Raw genomic sequence first — 19,261 nt, 5'->3', positions numbered from 1 at the left:
CCAGGATATACATGAATTTTTGCAACAAAAAACAGGTAGTCAGAACAGCAAAAGATTAGTTAATTAAAGAAAAACCAGACATCTCAAGTTAATGAACTTAATACTTCTCTATGTATGGGAAGATGTAAGAGCCTGGGCTCATCGAAACCATTCCTTTGATGTACACCTTAACTATCTAGGCCGGTATCCTGTTTTTCTCCATCCTGAATCCCCTCAGGGTGCACAGTCAGGGTGGCTGTAGTGGCTGATGGCTTGATGGCTGCAACATCCTTTGTTTACTGATATGGTACACAACATTCTTCATCCATACATGTGAGTATCTTCAAGGAACATGGTTTGCAACTATATCCACCACACAACCACATTTTGCTCCTGTAATTCAAGTGAAGTTGACCTTGTTGCACATTACCAGTTGCCTACAACTTCCATTCTTCACTTTCTTAATAATAAAACACTTTGCTACAATATGTCCAGTGAAAAAATATACAATTTCATCTTCCCAAGCTTTCTTACAGTTACTGCAGGTAGTCATGTAACCTAGTTCTGGAAGCTGTATAGTGGAAGTCAGGTGAGGCTTCTGGAAAGTTATTGCCTTCCTGATAAAAAGGTACAGACTTTGTCTACTGCAAAAAAAAAAAAAAAAAAGACTGTATCTCTATAGAAGACTTCAGACAAATGAAATACACTCCATTGAACATTTAATACATTACATTCAAGTACAACTTTTTTTAAAAAAAGGACAAAATTTTAATGTAAGTATTCATTAACATGGTAACCATTTAAACATCATCTGAACCATATTAAACAACTCATTTACTCTTATGAAATGTGTTGAGAATCTAGGAGTTTATGCATAAGGCTTAGCACTTTTTTTTGTGTGTGTGTGTGTGTGTGGTACGCGGGCCTCTCACTGTTGTGGCCTCTCCCGTTGCGGAGCACAGGCTCCGGACGCACAGGCTCAGCAGCCAGGGCTCACGGGTCCAGCCGCTCCGCGGCATGTGGGATCTTCCCGGACCGGGGCACGAACCCGTGTCCCCTGCATTGGCAGGCGGACTCTCAACCGCTGCGCACCAGGGAAGCCCAAGGCTTAGCACTTTTAACATTGCTGGCGTAGGGGACAAAAGACTGTGTTCTCTTAATAGTGATTCAGGAAATCTGGTATACTTGTGTTACCGTAGCTGATGTGAGGAGGCAAGGCTAGCACCCATGACTGGCCGGGCCCTGGAAAACAAGCATTCACGCTCCCATGCTGCTCTGTGACACAGAATACAAACTCTGATTTAGGTTGAAACTACATGCAGGGCGTGGAGAGGACTGTGCCAAGGGGTTCACTGTGGCTGGAGGACAAAAGGGAAGCTGGGTATTTCGACTTTAAAATACGTGGTAAGTGAGGTGAAGAAGCCGGGAGCCTCCTCACAACCATTCCAGGTCAGCGACTCCCAAGATATTTATATCAAGGTAGTTGGTAGGAAATATAAACACTCACTGGGCCAGACTCAAGAACTAAACTATCAGAACAGATGCGACTTTGAGGACAGGCTTATCAAACTGCCTATAAACTAATCGCGGTATCAGCTCAAAAGGTGCCTGTCTGTCTGATTTCAGCTGGTAAGGAATCTCTAAAAATGTTCACATGTCTATTTTTGGTAAATTTATTTCACAAAGCCACCATTTCATTTCATAAGGACAGTAAGGTTCATTAAATCACAATACAAGACAGAATTTGTAAATGAGATGACATAACTATTTCAAACACAGTTTGTTGAGTAAAGGCATTTTCACTAACCATAAAATCTAGCAAGACAGAAGGATAATTACACTACCACTATTGTCAAAAGACTGTTACTGGAGTTTAAGTTCAAAAGGTTAAGGATTTTACAAAAAGACAGCATGGGTATTAATAATATATGAAGAGTATTTGATTAGCTACAGAAAATGTTAGTGAGTGTGGTTTTCTTCCTCTGAACAACTAGATTTAGAAAGTAATACCAGCTCCACTTAAATTTTGACCTACTTTAATTCCTTATCAGTGGCACCTTAACCTGGAATACTCAAAGTAATCCAGTTACTTTGACCACCAAATTAAGTCACCGTTACATTTCTAAAGTGATTTATCTAGGATACACTGGAGTAGCCTATACTTGTTATATAGTATTGTGCAAACTTATTTTTTTCCCAATATTTCTTGTATTTTTCCAAAGCCCTGTTTCTCAGGACTTTGATCATTAAATATGTCTACATTAAGGTCCCAAATGCCCATGTCTGTTATGAGAACATGTGGGGTAAATCCATTCTCTTTAATGTGACAAGCTATATTCTAAAAATGACCCAAAACCTGCTATATTGGGACAGGTTGCAAGGTGCTATCTAAAGATCTGAGGGACATTCAGGGGACAGACCTCAGACAAGGGATTTAAAAATTTTTTACATTTTCAAGAGAAACATTCTGGGAAGGGAAAAAGTGTTCTATAATCTAGGGCATGTTCAAGAGCCCTTGCTCTCATAGCCAAATGTATGAAAACAGTGTTCTTTAAAGAAATACAGGTCTATGAGCCAAGACAAGCTTTGGCTAAATGACGGGTAGCTTTTGTTTGGCTCTGGAGGTTTCCATGGAAACAGCCTGAGAGACAGAAAAGGCAGCATTATCATTATCTGTAATGCCATCTGATAAAACTGCACATCGATTCATTCATGCTATCCAGAGCAGATATATTACTTCTGATAAGCCTTCACAAAGGAGAAAGGAGTTCTATCTGGTCACACTTCGAATTTCCTGCCTTCCTCCATTTGAAATTAAAATCCTGATAAAAACCTCCCCCAAACATTTCTCTCAGGAACCTCTGTTCAAGTAATGCTTCAGTAATCAGAAGCCAAATGAAGAAACGTGAAGCACACGGAGCTCCACTGCCAAGTTCTTAAAATTATATGACGCCAAGCTTACTGTAGCTGAAGAAATTATTTTGAAGAGTATGTACAATTCCATTATATCAGATCTCAGCCAGGCAAGAAATACTGTCCTAAGTGTTCATTATACACAGTTGAATCAGGTGGCATCCCTCGTAATTTTTCTCCCTCTTTATGTCTAGATCATCTGTATGTGTGTATATATATATCCATCTGTATTAGTATCTATATATTTAGTATAGTAACATACACCACACACCATTATCTAATCTTATTTCAGGTTAGTGCTTCTCAGAAAGGCCACAAAAGCAGCCCTAGCTCAAAATTCTACACCTGAAGTACACAAAAATAAAAACCTCAACAATAAAATATAAACAAGACAAACAAGATAAGGAGGCATGCAACCTTTAGCACCACATTAAAGACCACGGAGGGCAAGAGTGTTGACAGAGGTCTAAAGAGGAATTCAGCTGTGGGTTTTCTCCTGGAATGGGATCCCAAACACAGAACTATCTCATAGAGTCCAGTACTTTTAAACAGGGAAAGCCTGAGAAATTCTATGAACAGAAATGCCAAAATCCATTAATTTACCAGACACAGATGATTTGACATTGTTTCTTATTCTAAAAACAATGAAGACATTATTCTTTAGGAACGAACTGTTCACTTTTGGAGAACAGTTGGGAAATCACTGCCGGCTCAATGAGCTAAATGATGCCTCAGTAAGTTAAAAAGACATGATACACCCCCACAAGTTCCAATTTACTCATGGAAAGTAGCTTACTAATGAGCAGTTAGCTCCCCGGTATCTGTATAACGATACAGACATGGGCTACACTGGAGACATTCAACCTAGCATATACAACTGTATGCTCCACCAGCAAGACATCTGAAAAACACCCACACCTCTATGCATAGCATTGGTGTGGGAATCCAAATCACAAAGTTTCAGCTTGGTCCTTTCCATAAAAAGGGACTCAAAGTCTAGGGAAGCATTTATTCAGAAATGGGCTGAAGATTCTTTTGGTTTAAAGGTGGCAGGTAAGAAGTTAGAGGGCCAGAAATGTCTTTAGATATCATCCAGTGCAAATCCCTCATCTTGTTAGTGGGAAAACTGAGGCCTAAAGTGTCAGCCCTAACAATGGAAGAACCATGACCAGAAGAGAAGCCATGTAATTCTGCGTGTGGTACTTTCCCCATTAGGCTGATGTCTCAGGTCCCTTTAAATCTCAACATGTGTCATTTAATCAAGCTCACGGTAAATGACTGAGAAAAATCAGATAGGGAAAACACTGAATTTTTAGAAAGATTTTGGTAACAATTCATGTCCTGATGTGCTTAATATGAGCAAGGGGTTTAGTCCTACTTATCTTTTGGTAAAAATGTTATTTCCTGCATGAAACAGGTTCCTTTTCTGAGAGCCATTTTTGTAGGTACTGGGGTAGCTCACAGCTGGCAGCTTTCAAATGCCCCATCTTTGTAGTTAGAGTTCAATTCAGCAGATCCTGTATCATCAGGCGGGCTGAAATGATTGCTGTCTTGAGAATCTGTATCAATACTTTTGGTCTCTGACTGAAGGTGGACAGAAACCTGAACTGCTATCTCCTGACCTTGTTCACTCAGGGAACCATCATCCGAATCTCCTCCTGGTGAATTACTCCGGCCCATCTCTGGGTTAATGACAAAGATGCCATCCTGAGCATTCAAGGCAGGTCTCTCTTTAATTCTTTCTCCCATGTCATCAGGGTCATCCACTCGCACAGCCTCAAACATCTCCTCTACAAAGGCCCGACAGTTTAGAATAAGAGGTGGCAGAGGGACGCTTCTTGCCAGTTCTTCAATATAACGAGCAAACTCCATGGTTTTAAACTGTGTGACTTTGGCGAGCTCCAGAGTCTTGGCTGAGGTGATGATGGGGATGCGTTTTGCGATCTCAAAGGCCTTCTGAAGTTTCTCTGCCCCTTCAGTTCGGAAGAATTCATTGATGGCTTTCTCAGTTTTACGAAGATGGCTGCTCATCATGCACAGCCGTGTGACATTCAAGATGAGAGTGATTGTAAAGGCAATCAAGCAAACAACCATGTAGTAGACACTCATGTCTCCCGAGGTGAAGATAACACGCAGGGTGACCGAGTAGGAGGCACGGATCGGAGAGGTGATAAAACATGTATAGAGCCCACGGTCAGCAAAGGCTATGTTGGTGATATTCAGGAAGTTATCAGAAACCAACCATTTTCCACCTGATAACCCAACAGAAATAAAAAATTACAGTATAAAGAATACTATTACTAAATATACCAACTGCCTTATCAATATTCCACCTCTTCATGAGTACTTTAAATCAACTCTTCTATTAGGCTCTGCTATTTCCTTAAAAGATGTAAGAAAGGGCAGACTTTTTATGTTCAGAGTCAGAATTTAAACAGCCTGGAACTTAATAAAGGGAATCAAGATCTTCCTGACACTAATGATTATCATAACTACCTTTTCACCGCTAGATGTAAGAAGCCTTTCAGGGAGACAGGTGTGTCGACATAATGCTAAATGACTAAACTTAAAAAGAAATATTTACGTGTGTGTGTGTGTCTATATCACAGTCTCTACCTAGACTTTCTCATAAATAGAAGGATGTGCCTCAGAAATATAAAACAATGGTTATTTATAATGGGTTATGAGTAATTTTTACTTCCTTTTAAACTGTTTACTTTCAATAATAAACTTATTTAAGATAAAAACTATTTTTAAAAAACCCTACCAATTTAATGAATTTCTTCAATTACTAAGTGGCTAATCTGGCATGCCTTGCACATGTTAATTTGTCTTGTTAGAAAAGGTTGGTTGATGATAGTATCTTGTTTTTCTGGCAGGAGTAAATGAAGCACAAGCCAAAAGATATGTTTCACAAGCAAGGCTAAATGACCAGCTTGGGAGAGAGAAAAAAGTTGCCCTTAAGATGCCTACGCTTGTTTTAAACCTAAAACATGCTGCCTCTCTTCCATACATGAAGGTATCTTCATTCAGGGAACGCGTATACAAAAGCACATGAGTATGAAAAACAAAGCACACTGACCACCCACCGTGATTCGACATCCTTTAATAACTTGGAAAAAAAAAAAACAACTTGGCTCTGCCTGCACAATTCTCACCGTTGTGGTAAGTTCTCAGTGTACTCTGTGCTTTAACTATGAAAGCCATTCAAAGATGGGATAGATGTGCGGTGTAGGTATGAGTTCCAATGCCTAGAGGTGGTGTCCCAGAGGAGGATGGGTGACTGCTTGTTAAGCACCATTTCAATGTCTAATCTTCCAGATCTCTTTCATCCCTGAGATTCTATGGTTCAGGATTATTTGGGTGGCACATCAATTAGTAAGTACTGTGGATTGTGCCCATTCTTATCATCATCAAAATTTATCTAAATTCTAGTTATATTTTTACTAAAGTAAAAAGAGGAAAACATGTAGTTATGAATATAGTCATTATTTTATAAACTTCTGTTCTGTAAACTTGGAGCTATGAAAAGGATACCCTGTGAATCCACGGTATGATGAACTACATAGACTCCATTCATCAACCACTATAACCACAATCTAAACTCTCTAGCTTACTTGCTGATAATAGCTCAAGATTTATGAACCTTAGACTAGACTAATATGCTCTTTAAACTCTCCTCACTTGAGATTCATAAAATTTAATATAATTGTCCAGAGCTGCTGCTGAAAGCATCAATGACAGATGTTAGTGGTTTTCAAAGTAAGGGCAAAATAGGAAAATAAAACTGTCATTCCACTTGGCTGGTCTCATCCTGACCTAAGCTTTGTCTATACAGTCGGTCCGTAATAATCACATTGATTAACTCACATCTTAAATGGGTTTGTTAGGACCCTAGAGCCAAACGAGATAAGAGTCTAGTTCAGTGGATCCAAACAGGGAACCCCAAATCATGTTCAAAATACCACTCTAGAGATTCTGCTTTCTGGGTACCACTGTAGAGATTCTGATTTAATAGGTCTATATTCTTAAGAAGCTCTGTTCTTTCTAACATTCAAACTCTTCAATCCCTTGGTGGCCAGTTACTCAGTTTGCATAAGGTTAAAATGTTTAGCGTATACTTTAGAAGGAAGCACCATCTGTCTCCTTTTCTGTTTTCCACTCTAATATGAATAGCCAAATATCCTTATATTCCAAGAGATTAGACTATCTTTCTAGCAAAAAATATAAAGCGGCCTTTTCCGAAAAGTGTAGCTTGTGAGGATCCCAGAATTTAATCTTTATCCCATTGATATTTCATGGAGATTTCTTCCTAAGGTGTTTTAACACAAGTAGTCTTCAAAAAAAAAATCTTTCTAACAGAACACTAATTAAAGGAAATAGTATTCTGATTAAGATGTGTTTACGGGTTCATAAACAGCATAATCAAATAAAAACCTGTCAAAAAGTAGACCTTGGTCACATTATTATGATGTTTGTGTGATTTTTTAAGACTGACAGACAAAAAAAAAAATACAAGGGAAACTCTCCTGTTTTCAAGTAAATTAAGGTATAGAATAGAAAGGGCTTATAGAGTTCCTCCTCAGTGCCCTTCTGATTCTGAGGGACTTAAAGTTTTATGCACAGATCTTTATAACTATTTTTAAAAACATCCTGGATTTCCTCCAACATTTTTAGTAACTCATTTCTGGACAAAACACTTTTATTTATGACTCTAAGTCTAACCCAAATCCTTCTTGCTGTATTCACACAGGGCCAGCACTCTGTACTACTCACATTACAGTCTAGGTGAATGGTGCCCCTGGAGTTGGGCAGTGCGTAGCCTGCACAGCTGTATGCAGCAACCCTGATGGAGTCTACCTTGAATGAAGAAGGAAACCAGCTCACCAAGAGGAGAGAAAATAGCTCACCATCATTATGTGAACACCTTTTAAATTTATAACTATTCTCTATTTATTTTCTTCTGGTTAAGTAATTACCATTATTTTGCTTTTTCTGATAGGTATAATACTCCAGGCCTTCCAAAGTTTTAACTATTTACTGTAGTACCTCATCTTAGAGATTTCTTGTTGAATATGCCTTAAAACCAAGAGGAAAGAAGTAATAGGAAATGAGTAACCTTGATTAATTATACTCTGGCATAGTTACCTCTGCCTCTGTTATCCAGCTGCTGTCCTTTTGAGTTGCACCAATAGACACCTTCATAGTGGTCGACTGTGAGAAGACACTCAATTGAAACACTAGTTCCCTCTCTGGCTATGATGACATCATCACCTGAGTGGGAATCTGCTGAGAGTTCAAAACTTGGGAGAAATGATGCATTGGAAGAACTATGATTTGCTCCCAGCGGGGTCATTTGGTTGAAGCCTACATCTTCCAAAGCAAAAGCAGCTGGCACAGTAACACTCACCACTAAAGTGAATAAACAACAATGTGGCTTCATGGGAAAATGGGAGAAAATCTTGTTTAGAGTTGGAGAACTGAAAAGCTTCTATATTATAACAAGAGCACGGTGGGTCACTGATTGCTTGGTATTGGAGTTTTCAAAAAAAATGGTAGATCCAGGTATATTTTGAAGTCTTCAAGATTAAAAGAGATGAGTGGAGACCAACCTAAAAGAAAGCCAGATATAAAGTTTAACCAGGAAAGACTCAGAGTAGGGTGAAACTCTATGTACTAAAAATAAACAGATGTGAAACTGATTAGAATAATTGGCATCAACATTAGGGAGTGAAACAGAGAGACCACCACCTAAAAATCCCAACGGAATCGGCTGAAAGAGCACTGAATTGGGAAACGGCAGACCTAGATTCTGGTATTAGCTTTGCTACTAACTAGCTGTAGGTCCTTGGCAAGTAGCTGGGCTTGTTCTCTCATGTGTCAAATGAGGGACTGGATGAGACAATCTCTAAGGGCCCTTCTAGTTCTGAAATGCTGTGATTCTATTTCACTCTGACAAACTCCAAGCAACAGGGAGCCAATGAAGGTTAAAATATTTAGCTTAATGATCTTTTATTCCAACCTGCACCATTACCAAATGCTGTTATATCAATAATTTAAATCAACTGGTACATTATAATCATAACCATGGAGCTCAAAATTTGAGTAATTCAAGTACACAGACATATAAGATATAAATAATACAGGGCTACCTGAAGTAGTTTTTTTGTTTTAACATTAGAAAGAAAACTGCACTACTACATGTACATAAATAGTTACTGACTTCTGAGGCTATAGAACCTCCCTCTTGGGCAAGAATGTTAGACAAAAGAATTTTCCTTTAATAATTTCTTCAATATCAAGAAACAAAATTCAGTATATTTAAGTTTGTAAGAATACCAGATTTCTAGCTCAAAGTCTATAAAATTAGCTAAGGGAGGAACTGACACCTTAAATGTCTAGATGGTAGAAATACAGATGTAAACTACAGCGAAAGATTGTCAGACACATTTAAAAGAAGAGTAAAATATCATAAATAAAAGCAAAATGACATCCCAGTCTAAGAATCTATGTGATTATGATGAACTTCCTGGTAATTTGATTCCTCTTTTAAAATCAGACTCTTTTAAAAAAAATTTAGTTATTTATTTATTTTTGGCTGCGTTGGGTCTTCGTTGCTGCACGCGGGCTTTCTCTAGTTGCGGTGAGTGGGGGCTACTCTTCGTTGCGGTGCGCGGGCTTCAGTAGTTGTGGCACGTGGGCTCAGTAGTTGTGTCTCATGGGCTCCAGAGCGCAGGCTCAGTAGTTGTGGCCCACGGGCTTAGTTGCTCTGCGGCATGTGGGATCTTCCCAGACCAGGGCTCGAACCTGTGTCCCCTGCGTTGGCAGGAGGATTCTTAACCACTGTGCCACCAGGGAAGCCCCTAAAATCACTGACTCTTAAAGAAATATTTCAAATTCTATAAAATATGGGATGAAACACCTAGCTTTATTTCTTATGAGGGTCCAAAATAATTAGTTTTGGAAATGACATTTACTCCCCTGTATACTCACGTGAAAGCTGCTTGATCATACAACATAAAAATCAATTGATCATTGTATTCTGCCATTAAACTACTCAAAGTCTAAATTACATTAAGTTGTAAATATCATTTAATCTTCATTAGACCTTGAAAGGATGGTTGGATGATGACAATAATTTTCTCTTTCAAATTTAAGTATGGACTATTTAGAGTAAAACAAAGAACTTCAGAGTTTGCTATACATAAATAGTAAACACATGCGCTTGTTTCCATTTCTTTCCAAAACCCCACTAAAATGACACTAAAGGAAACAAAGCACTTAGGCACTGCAGGGGATTATAGAAGTGATCTGGTCTAACCTCTTCACTGTGTCTTGCTCTTTAAGAGCATACTATAAGTTAGCAGGAGAATCCTGGTCTCTATTAGGAAGGAGTGGAGGGTGGAAACAATAGAAATAACATTTATTAAATGACTGAAGTAAGCCAGGCACTGTGCTAGGGCTTGATATATGTAAGCTCCCAACTTTTTCACTACAATTGGCAGATGTGATTTTTGTCCTTTATTCTAGACTCGTGGTTCTCAACAGTGACAGGAAATGAGTATGCTGAAAAAGCGCTCCAAGTTTTCCCCAGGACTTCCATAACAAGTACCGGTGGCTTCATCCAAGGTGGCATTTCCCAAATTTCATTCATTTCTTCTACCGTTATGATTTTTTTTTGCTATATCCATGAACCATATTATTATTAGTTATGCTTTTCTTTAAAAAACTCATTTTTCTTTCATATATTTATGTTAAAAGGAAAGTCTGTATCACATCTGTAGATAAAAGTAACTGTACACATAAGCACAATGCAAACAAAGTCATGTTATTAACTTCTAGAGATACTGCCATCTGTTGAAGGCTCTGAGCTAGAGGCCTGCTCTCTTTGTGGAGAAAACAAAAACAAAACAAAACAGCTCTTTCCTGGCTGGAACCATGGAGAGTGCAGAAGAGAAGAAAAAGAAGGTTCCTGCTGTGCCAGAAACCCTTAAGAAAAAGTGAATTTCACAGAGCTTAAGATCAAGTGCCTGAGGAAGAAATTTGCCCAAAAGATGCTTCGAAAGGCACGGAGGAAGTTGATCTATGAAAAAGCTAAGCACTATCACAGGGAATACCGGCAGATATACAGAACTGAAATTCGAACGGCTGGGATGGCAAGAAAAGCTGGCAACTTCCACGTACCCGCAGAACCCAAATTGGCATTTGTCATCAGGATCAGAGGTATCAATGGTGTGAGCCCAAAGGTTCGAAAGGTGTTGCAGCTTCCTCGCCTCCGTCAGATTTTCAATGGCACCTTTGTGAAGCACGAGGAGGCTTCAATTAACATGCTGAGAATCGTGGAACCATACATTGATCGCATGGGGGTACCCAAACCTGAAGTCAGTAAATGAACTGATCTACAAGCGTGGTTATGGCAAAAGCAACAAGAAGCGAATTGCCCTGACGGATAACGTGTTGATTGCTCGATCTCTTGGCAGATACGGTATTATCTGCATGGAGGATCTGATTCATGAGATCTATACTGTTGGAAAATGTTTCAAAGAAGCGAACAACTTCCTGTGGCCCTTCAAATTGTCTTCTCCACGAGGTGGAATGAAGAAAAAGACCACCCATTTTGTAGAAGGTGGAGATGCTGGCAACAGGGAAGACCAGATTGACAGGCTTATTAGAAGGATGAACTAAGGTATCTACCACGATTATTTTTGTAATCTGGTCAGTTAATAAACAGTGACTGCTTTCAAACTGAAAAAAAACAAAACAAACCTCCCAGAACTCCACTTTATTCGAATACCACCTCATTTCTTATTCTGCCACTCCTTTGCTCCCCACCGCTTCTTACTACAGAGTTTAGAACCTACTATTTTAGACCAGAGGTATACATTTTAATCTATTCAACTGTGTCTACTGAGCACCTACTTTGTGCCAACCTACTCTACCACAGACACCATCTCTGCCTTCACGGAGCTCAGTCAGGTAGAGGACATAGACACTAAGTACATACAAAATACACTAAATGCTACCCAAGGGAAAGTACAGGATACTACAGGAGCACCCAACATGGAGAGCTAACCATGTCGCAGAAAGCCTCCCTGAGAAAGTAAGGTGTGCAATAGGACCTGAGGATAAATGGGAATCGAGAATGCAAGAGGGCCATCTAGGTAAAGGGATGGGGGCAGGGAAAAAGCAGAGGGGTCACTGGTTAGAAGGTGTTCAGGAAAAAGAGCTACAAGTTGTGGCCAGAGAGTAATGGGTCTGATTCCTGATTCTGGAGGGGAGCAGTTTCGACCAACAGCAAAACTGGAGGTAGACTTTGGGAACTGGAGTGGCAGGTTGAAGTGAGTGAAAGAGATAATTGTCGAAGGTGAAGCAGTCAAAGAACCGAGAGGCTCAAAAGTGGGGTACCTCATGTAAGGGGGTGTTAATGTCCCCCCAGGATCAAGGCAGCTAAGGTAGAAGACACTGGAAATAGAAGAAATGGACTCACTCTCCCTGCTCTGAGATCAGGAGCTTCAGGGGAATGAACAGCTTCCATGTGACAGCCTCCACGTGACAGGGCTGTAGGGCAATAGTGTCCTGGCAGTGTTACTGCTGTATGGAATCCCTTCTTCATGCAGCTTCCCTGAGCCTCCTCTCAAGGCCTGGCTCTTCCTCCCATATGGATCCAGAGTATACCTGGATGCAGGATGGCTATTCCCTGACCCCTGTAGCCCTCCCCATTACACTATTCACCTGGCTCTAGTATATGCTGCTCTGTACTACCAGGCAGTCTACACCATCTCACCTATGAGCCCTTTAAGCACAGGGACTGTATTTTTTTGATGCTATGTTTCGTAACTCGCACATGTTCAATAAATACTTACTGATAGAGAATAGTTTGAATATAATCAAGTATGTTATGGATCTTTGTAAACTGAAGAATGGTATACAACAGGGATCATAATTATTCAGGCCCACATGCATTTACTAGCACTTGTTATATTCTCTGAGACAAAAAGAACCAATGTTGTAATCTCGAAAGATCCTAAAGGCATAATGCCTAAATGCATTCCTTGAACCAACCACTAACCCTCAAAGTCTTCATTTACCATCTAGTCCTAGGAGATAATGGTGGCAATAAAAGATTACCAAGTCCAGAGTTTCCAAGCCAGGCTGAATATCACAATCACCTAGAGAACTTGTTAAAAATATAGATTACTGGGTTCCACCCCAGACCTACTGACCTGGTGAATAAGAACCTCTGCATTTGGACCTTGGAATTCATGGTTTTTAATTAGCTCCCTGGGTGATTCTGAGGCAGAGGGTCCATGGACTAGCAACCACTAATATACTTCCTCATTTCCTCTACAACAGCCCTGCTCCAGACTGTCTGAACACTTCCAATACGAGAGAACTATTACTCAGATTACATTCTGGATTGTTTACCCTGGAACATCATACTTGCTGGCCTCTGATAAAGCCAGCGTAGTAGAGAAGTTCAGAGTACAGACTCTGGAACCAGGTTTCCTGGGCTCGAATCCTGGCTCTGACTCTAACCAGCCTTACGACTTTTGTTAATGATTTAATCTCTCTGTGCCTCAGTCCCCCCATCTTTAAAACAGGGAAAATAATAGCATCTATTTTCACAGGACTATTGCAAGGTCTGAATGAGACAGTATATAAAAAACACAGAGTCTGGTAATAGTAATCACTGAATAAGCTCTAGATATTATTATTGTTGATGGTCCTTTCAGGTGCTAAAATCTACACCTTATAGCAAAGCCATTATTTAAGATAAATAAAACACTTTTACTTGGAATACCATGCAACCATTTAAAAATCATGGAGGAGGGAGGGGAAACACCACTAGGTAGTTTCAGTCTTTAAATTTCACACTCTTTTTCTCATTGCAAATAAATATTTTACAATGATAATGGATCAAACAGGAACTGTAAACTGACCTTGGAGCCCAACCATTATATTACATTGTTTTTAATGTGTCCTGAGCTTGTGGTAGAGAGCTTTTGTTGTGATCTACCTAGCCCGTGTTTCCCTTTTTGGAGCCCTGCCTTCTTAGGCCCAGGAGGAAGTCAACCCACTGGCTAAGAAGAATCTTGTTCTTGGAATTTGGATTGAGACACTGTGGGTTAGGGTCATCTGAGGAAGAGAAGCCTTATAGGGAGCTGAGGTAATCGAGAAAGGACAACAGGGGTGGAGAAGGGAAAGAGAGAGGAGACAGGAGATAGGGGCTGCTGGTGGTGGAAAGAGCTGCAGAGGGGAAGAGAAAGAGGGACTCACACATGCTGCTCCGGCTCCTGATAGAATTCTACTTCCTGGCTTCAATATGACTTTTTTTTTTTTTTGGCAGTACGCGGGCCTCTCACTGCTGTGGCCTCTCCCATTGCGGAGCACAGGCTCCGGACGCGCAGGCCCAGCAGCCATGGTTCATGGGCCCAGTCGCTCCGCGGCATGTGGGATCCTCCCGGACCCGGACACGAACCCGTGTCCCCTGCATCAGCAGGCAGACTCTGAACCACTGCGCCACCAGGGAAGCCCTTATTTTTTTTTTGAGAAATAAACATCTTGGAGATATGGGGATATATGTATAGTTGATTCACTTTGTTATACAGCAGAGACTAACACACTATTGTAAAGCAATTATACTCCAATAAAGATGTTAAAAAAAGAAATAAACATCTTTATCTAATTTTATTCAAAATTAAAACCACAAAAATGAAGGCTGACTGTGCAAACAATGAAGGAAATGGAGAAACGGTCAGGTGGGAGAAAAAAGACTGAGTTCAGCAAAACCTGGAAGGCAGAGGCAGAGACAGCTAACTATATACAAGAGAAGTACTGAAGAGAACTGTAATTGTGCTGTGAAAACAAAAGAGAAAGGAGGACTTCATGAATTTTAGAAATGCAACTCACTTAAAAGTTTGGGACTTTGCATAATATCATGCCCGCTATTCTCAATGGAGCAGCTGACATTTGGAGGCTAAGAAGAAAGAGTTCAAAAAGGAAAATCAAAGTGCCACCTTCCTGTAAACAGTTAAAAAGGGCTATGCTATGCTTGTGATTGAAGTTACTTGGTAGAATGTTTTATTACCTTTCTTCAGCATGAATAGGATAACTGAAAAGTGTGATATTTAAGTTTAATCTAACTCCTTTTTCATCTTTCAGGTACACTAAAATGTTAGCTTTTCTAGGATCATGAATAATCAGAAATGTAGATGATTTTACCCTCCAGAATCATTCTGGATATTGGCTATATCATTAAAAAAGAAAAAGAAAGAAAAGCGCCTAAGCTATCATCCCTAACAGATTGCCTTGTTGCTGTTCCTGCCAAATTCTGAGAGAAGAAATATTTCCATTCTCTTCCAATTTTCAACAGAAGTAAATAAGGAAGTAATGTGGCTAACTTCCATTCTTGTGGCTCAATATTAAGTTGGCTGAGGAAACAGCTGTTTGCAGAAATAGTTCTGGGATAATTCAAAGGAAGGAAAAACACTGATGCCCAGATGGTATTGGTTTTTGCTCCAAGTATACTGGGATATTAACGGTTCATTCTCCATAGTTAACTGCGTTCAAGGCTGTATTTACAGCTTATCCACTCTCCTCAGCCTGCACTGTTACACTTGAAAAATGGAGAAGATCCCTACACGAGGCACACAAATGGTCAGAGTGGCATTCTGAATTGGCAAAGGGGAGAAAAAAAATGAAGAACAGGCTGTTAGCACTCCTCTATCCTTTCAGAGAATAAATGTAAAGCTGTTGTGCTTATACTCGACCACTGCTATAGATAACATAAAAAGGTTAGTAATACGCAAACAGAAATCATCATTTTGAGGGCCATTTTCCAAAAAGTTTCTGAATAGCCCTTATGCTCCCAACAGCATCTTAGAGCCATCACACACCTCATCACTGGCCTTTGGGCACTTGGCTCAAATGTCAGCATATTTTCTGGTACACTGAGGAACACCTTCTGTATTTGCTGAAGTTGTGCTTCAAACCATGGTTAGTTGTTATGCCCTTGACTTTGATCATTTTTGCCATAAGCATTTGCTTATGAAGCTACACAAAGACATAGATACGACAAGCTTAGACTTATGATCTCCTTGCCCATTTTTTTCTCTATAGTCTGAAACTCCCCCTGCCCCCGCACCCTCCCAGTATCTCAAACTCAGTCTAACTAAAAAAGAACTCCTCACTCTCATGCTCAGATCTACCTGTCCAGTATATACATAGTTCAAACGATAGCCACACAATACAATTCTTCCAGTTTTGCAAGATCAAATTTACAGTGTCATCATGGCTATGTGGTCAGGAACATGGATTCTGGCGTTAGAGTGCCTGATGTGGGACTTCCCTGGTGGTGCAGTGGTTAAGAATCCGCTTGCCAATGCAGGGGACACCGGTTCGAGCCCAGGTCCGGGAGGATATCACGTGCCTCGGAGCAACTAAGCCCGTGCACCGCAACTACTGAGCCTGCACTCCAGAGCCTGCGAGCCACAACTACTGAAGCCTGCGTGCCTAGAGCCCGTGCTCCGCAACAAGAGAAGCCACCGCAATGAGAAGCCCGTGCACTGCAACGAAGAGTAGCCCCGCTCACTGCAACTACAGAAAGCCCGCGCGCAGCAACAAAGACCCAACACAGCCAAAAATAAATAAATAAAATAAATTTATTAAAAAAATAAAGATGCAGATTTCTTGGGCATCTGCATCTTTGCCGTGCATGTAGTTTTAATGACTTACAAATCAAGCCCATGTATCTTTTGATTTTCAAAACCTTACTGTAATTCAGCGATTCTCAAAGTGTGGTGCAGGGGCCTCTGGGGGTCCCTGAGACTTTTTCAAAATGAGTTTCGTATTAATACTAGAAAATTATTTGCTCTTTTCTCTCTCATTCTCACACAATATGGTGCAGTTTTCCAGAGGCTACATAATGAATGCTATCACAAGAGACTGAATGCAGAAGGAGATATGAGAATCTAGTTGTCTTCTATTAAGCCAGATACTAAAAAAAAACTTGTAACAATGTAAAACAATGCCATTCTTTCCAATAATTTTCTTTTGGAAAATATTCTTCATAGAAATGCTATTTATGTTAACATGTAATGAATGTATCATTTTAAATAAATTAACAATTTTTGAAAAGCTGTTTTGATATATAAAATGGCATACTGAGGAACTCTGGGAGAGGGAGGGTGTCAGGGAGTGCTGGGTGAGGGTGGGTGTGAGGGAACTCTGGGCGAGGTAAGGGGTGAGGGGGAAAAAAGGCATATTGATAGTTATAAGCACACAAACAAAAACTCTCTGACGTTCTCAATAAGTTTTAAAAGTGTCAAGGGATACTAAGACCAAAAAGTTTGAACACTTTCTATTATAATTATTATCAGCAGTATTTTAAGGATAAGACAGTTAAGTGGCTTGCCAAGATTCTATTCTTAAACCTCCAATTTTATGCATTTCCATTACAACAAAAAATCAGAGGAAAACACCTATTTTATACTTAAAGTGTTCTTGTTTTTTTTGGGAATAGGCATTTTTAACATGCTCCCAGGTGATACTGATGCCCCTAAATTTAGAGAAGCACCATCAAAGCAAAGGAAACCATCTGAAGAGTTTTAGCAAGTGACAATTATGTATAGACATTAAAATGGTCATTCTGAAAGCATTAAATGGAGTTGGAAGACGTTGGTTCTTAAAAGGCCAGGTGCCTTCACCTCTCTGGGACTTAGTTTTTCACATCTCTACAGGGAGGGTGTCTCTAATGCTTTTCTGGCCGTCATTTTGGGTTTCATGCATTCCACTGTCCAAGGGCAAGTGAAGAGGTGCATCTTTCTGATGAAGGGTCAGGAGTAACCTAAAGTCATAAATCACAGCATGTCACTCTTGGGCACAGAAACCTTCAGTGCTTTTCCACTGCTTTCCAAATAAAAGTCAAAATCCTTCTCCTGGCTCACAGCCCCTACAAGGGTTGGCCAGTTTAAGTCTCTGGTCTCATCTTCCTCTTTTTGCTCCACGCACAGTAGCCTTTTTCCTCTTCCTTGGCCTGGCTCGGTTTGTTCCCACAAGAAGGCGTTTGCACTTGCTATTCCTTCTGCTTCTAATACTCTTCACCAGATCTTCAAAAGGTTTACTCCCTCGCTTCGTTCCGTCACTTTATTCTGCTTAATTTTCTTTAAAGCACTCACTACCGTCTTAGATAATCGTGTTTGTTTGTTGACCTGTTTATAGTCGGTCTCCTCCGCTAGGCTGTCAACTACTTGTGAGCAAAGCCACAGTCGCTCGTAAACCAGTATGTCCCAAACGCCCAGAGAAGTGCCTGGCAGGTATGTGGAGCTCCGTAAATATACGACGGCCGAACTCCTGCAGCCCAGGCCAGGCTTGCAAAAGGGTAGCGGATACCCCACCCTCCTTCACGTTGTACCCCAACCCACCGCTCAAACCCACGACCCGGCACCGCTGGTAACCCACCCCCACCCCGCCCCAGCCCTAGACCACGACCGCGAACTAGCCCTCACTCACCAGACCCTCGCCAAGCTCCTTCCGGTTGGACCGGCTGCTTGACCCGGAAGTTCTCTCAGGTAGGCAAGGCCTTCTCCGTCCTGAAGGAGGACTTCCGGGGCAGTAGGGAGTGGCTTCTCTGCGGCTGTGGTGGCGGTGCGGATGGCGGCGGGCTGGGTACGGGGCTTCCTGGGAGGAGGCAGGCCGGGTGCGGGGTCTCGGGGTCGCCGCGGAAGGGGAGGAAGCGGCCTGGGGCTGGGGGGCGGGCGCCTCGCGGTGGACGCTGAGGCTACGGAAGTGCTCTGGTTATTGAAGCGCTCTGCTTGCGTGAGGGATTCTCGTCAGCGTCGGAGAACTTAGGAGCACAGGTTTACACCAGAACACCGGTTTGGCACCTGTTCTTGTAATTAGGAAGAAGGGAGAACGGATTTTGTACATCTCGAGACAAATCGTTATATTAGTGAAAATAGTAATGCTCCCTCCAGACAACCACCAGGTACTAACAGCAGCTTTTACTCGTGAGGGGTTACGTGCCAGGCTCCGTTCCGAACCCCTCACATCCACCGGGTCGTTTCGTCTTTCCAGGAATCCTGGCAAGTAGGTAGTACTCTCCTCCTTTTACAGATGAAGAAACGGAGACGCAGATAGGTGAACTGACTTCTCACAGTCACTCAAGTACAGAGTTGGAAGAGTGTCAGCCTAACTACATATTATATATAGTATATAATGTGTATGTTACATGCATATTACCGTGTGTTGTAACTTGGAGGCAGCATAAGGAGAGCAAAAAAATATTCCATCAATGTTTCAGCTACACGAAACATTGATGGAACTTTGTGCAAGAACTGTGTAGCCTTTCCTATTTGGCCTCTGGAGTAAG

General features: G+C 40.9%; 2 protein-coding genes and 1 pseudogene across 3 annotated transcripts in view; 2 read left to right on the top strand and 1 right to left on the bottom strand.

Annotated features, from left to right (window-relative positions):
- Positions 1 to 436: 436 nt before the first annotated feature.
- MFAP3 (microfibril associated protein 3) lies at positions 437 to 18,441 on the bottom strand. The gene is made up of 3 exons (XM_029218041.1): positions 18,403 to 18,441; positions 8,041 to 8,504; positions 437 to 5,144 (listed from the first exon to the last, which is right to left on the bottom strand). Exons 2-3 carry the CDS (start codon positions 8,333 to 8,335, stop codon positions 4,351 to 4,353), a joined length of 1,089 nt encoding a protein of 362 aa, XP_029073874.1. The 5' UTR covers positions 8,336 to 8,504; positions 18,403 to 18,441; the 3' UTR covers positions 437 to 4,350.
- Positions 10,831 to 11,577, top strand: LOC114892771 (annotated as a pseudogene).
- Positions 18,442 to 18,504: 63 nt separating the features above from the next.
- The window catches only part of FAM114A2 (family with sequence similarity 114 member A2), a 38,139-nt gene continuing 37,382 nt past the window's right edge, over positions 18,505 to 19,261 (top strand). The window contains exon 1 of one of the 2 annotated variants that reach the window (XM_029218516.1): positions 18,505 to 18,558. The gene's annotated coding sequence lies outside the window, so the exon portion shown is untranslated. Of the gene's footprint in view, positions 18,559 to 18,686; positions 18,979 to 19,261 lie in introns of those variants that run through there. The other variant, XM_029218517.1, reaches the window with a different exon arrangement.

This window comes from Monodon monoceros, unplaced genomic scaffold, assembly GCF_005190385.1.
Source record: "Monodon monoceros isolate NGI ecotype Baffin Bay Population unplaced genomic scaffold, NGI_Narwhal_1 Super_Scaffold_12, whole genome shotgun sequence".
Lineage (NCBI taxonomy): Eukaryota > Metazoa > Chordata > Mammalia > Artiodactyla > Monodontidae > Monodon > Monodon monoceros.
This window is presented reverse-complemented; position numbering and strand designations above follow the sequence as displayed.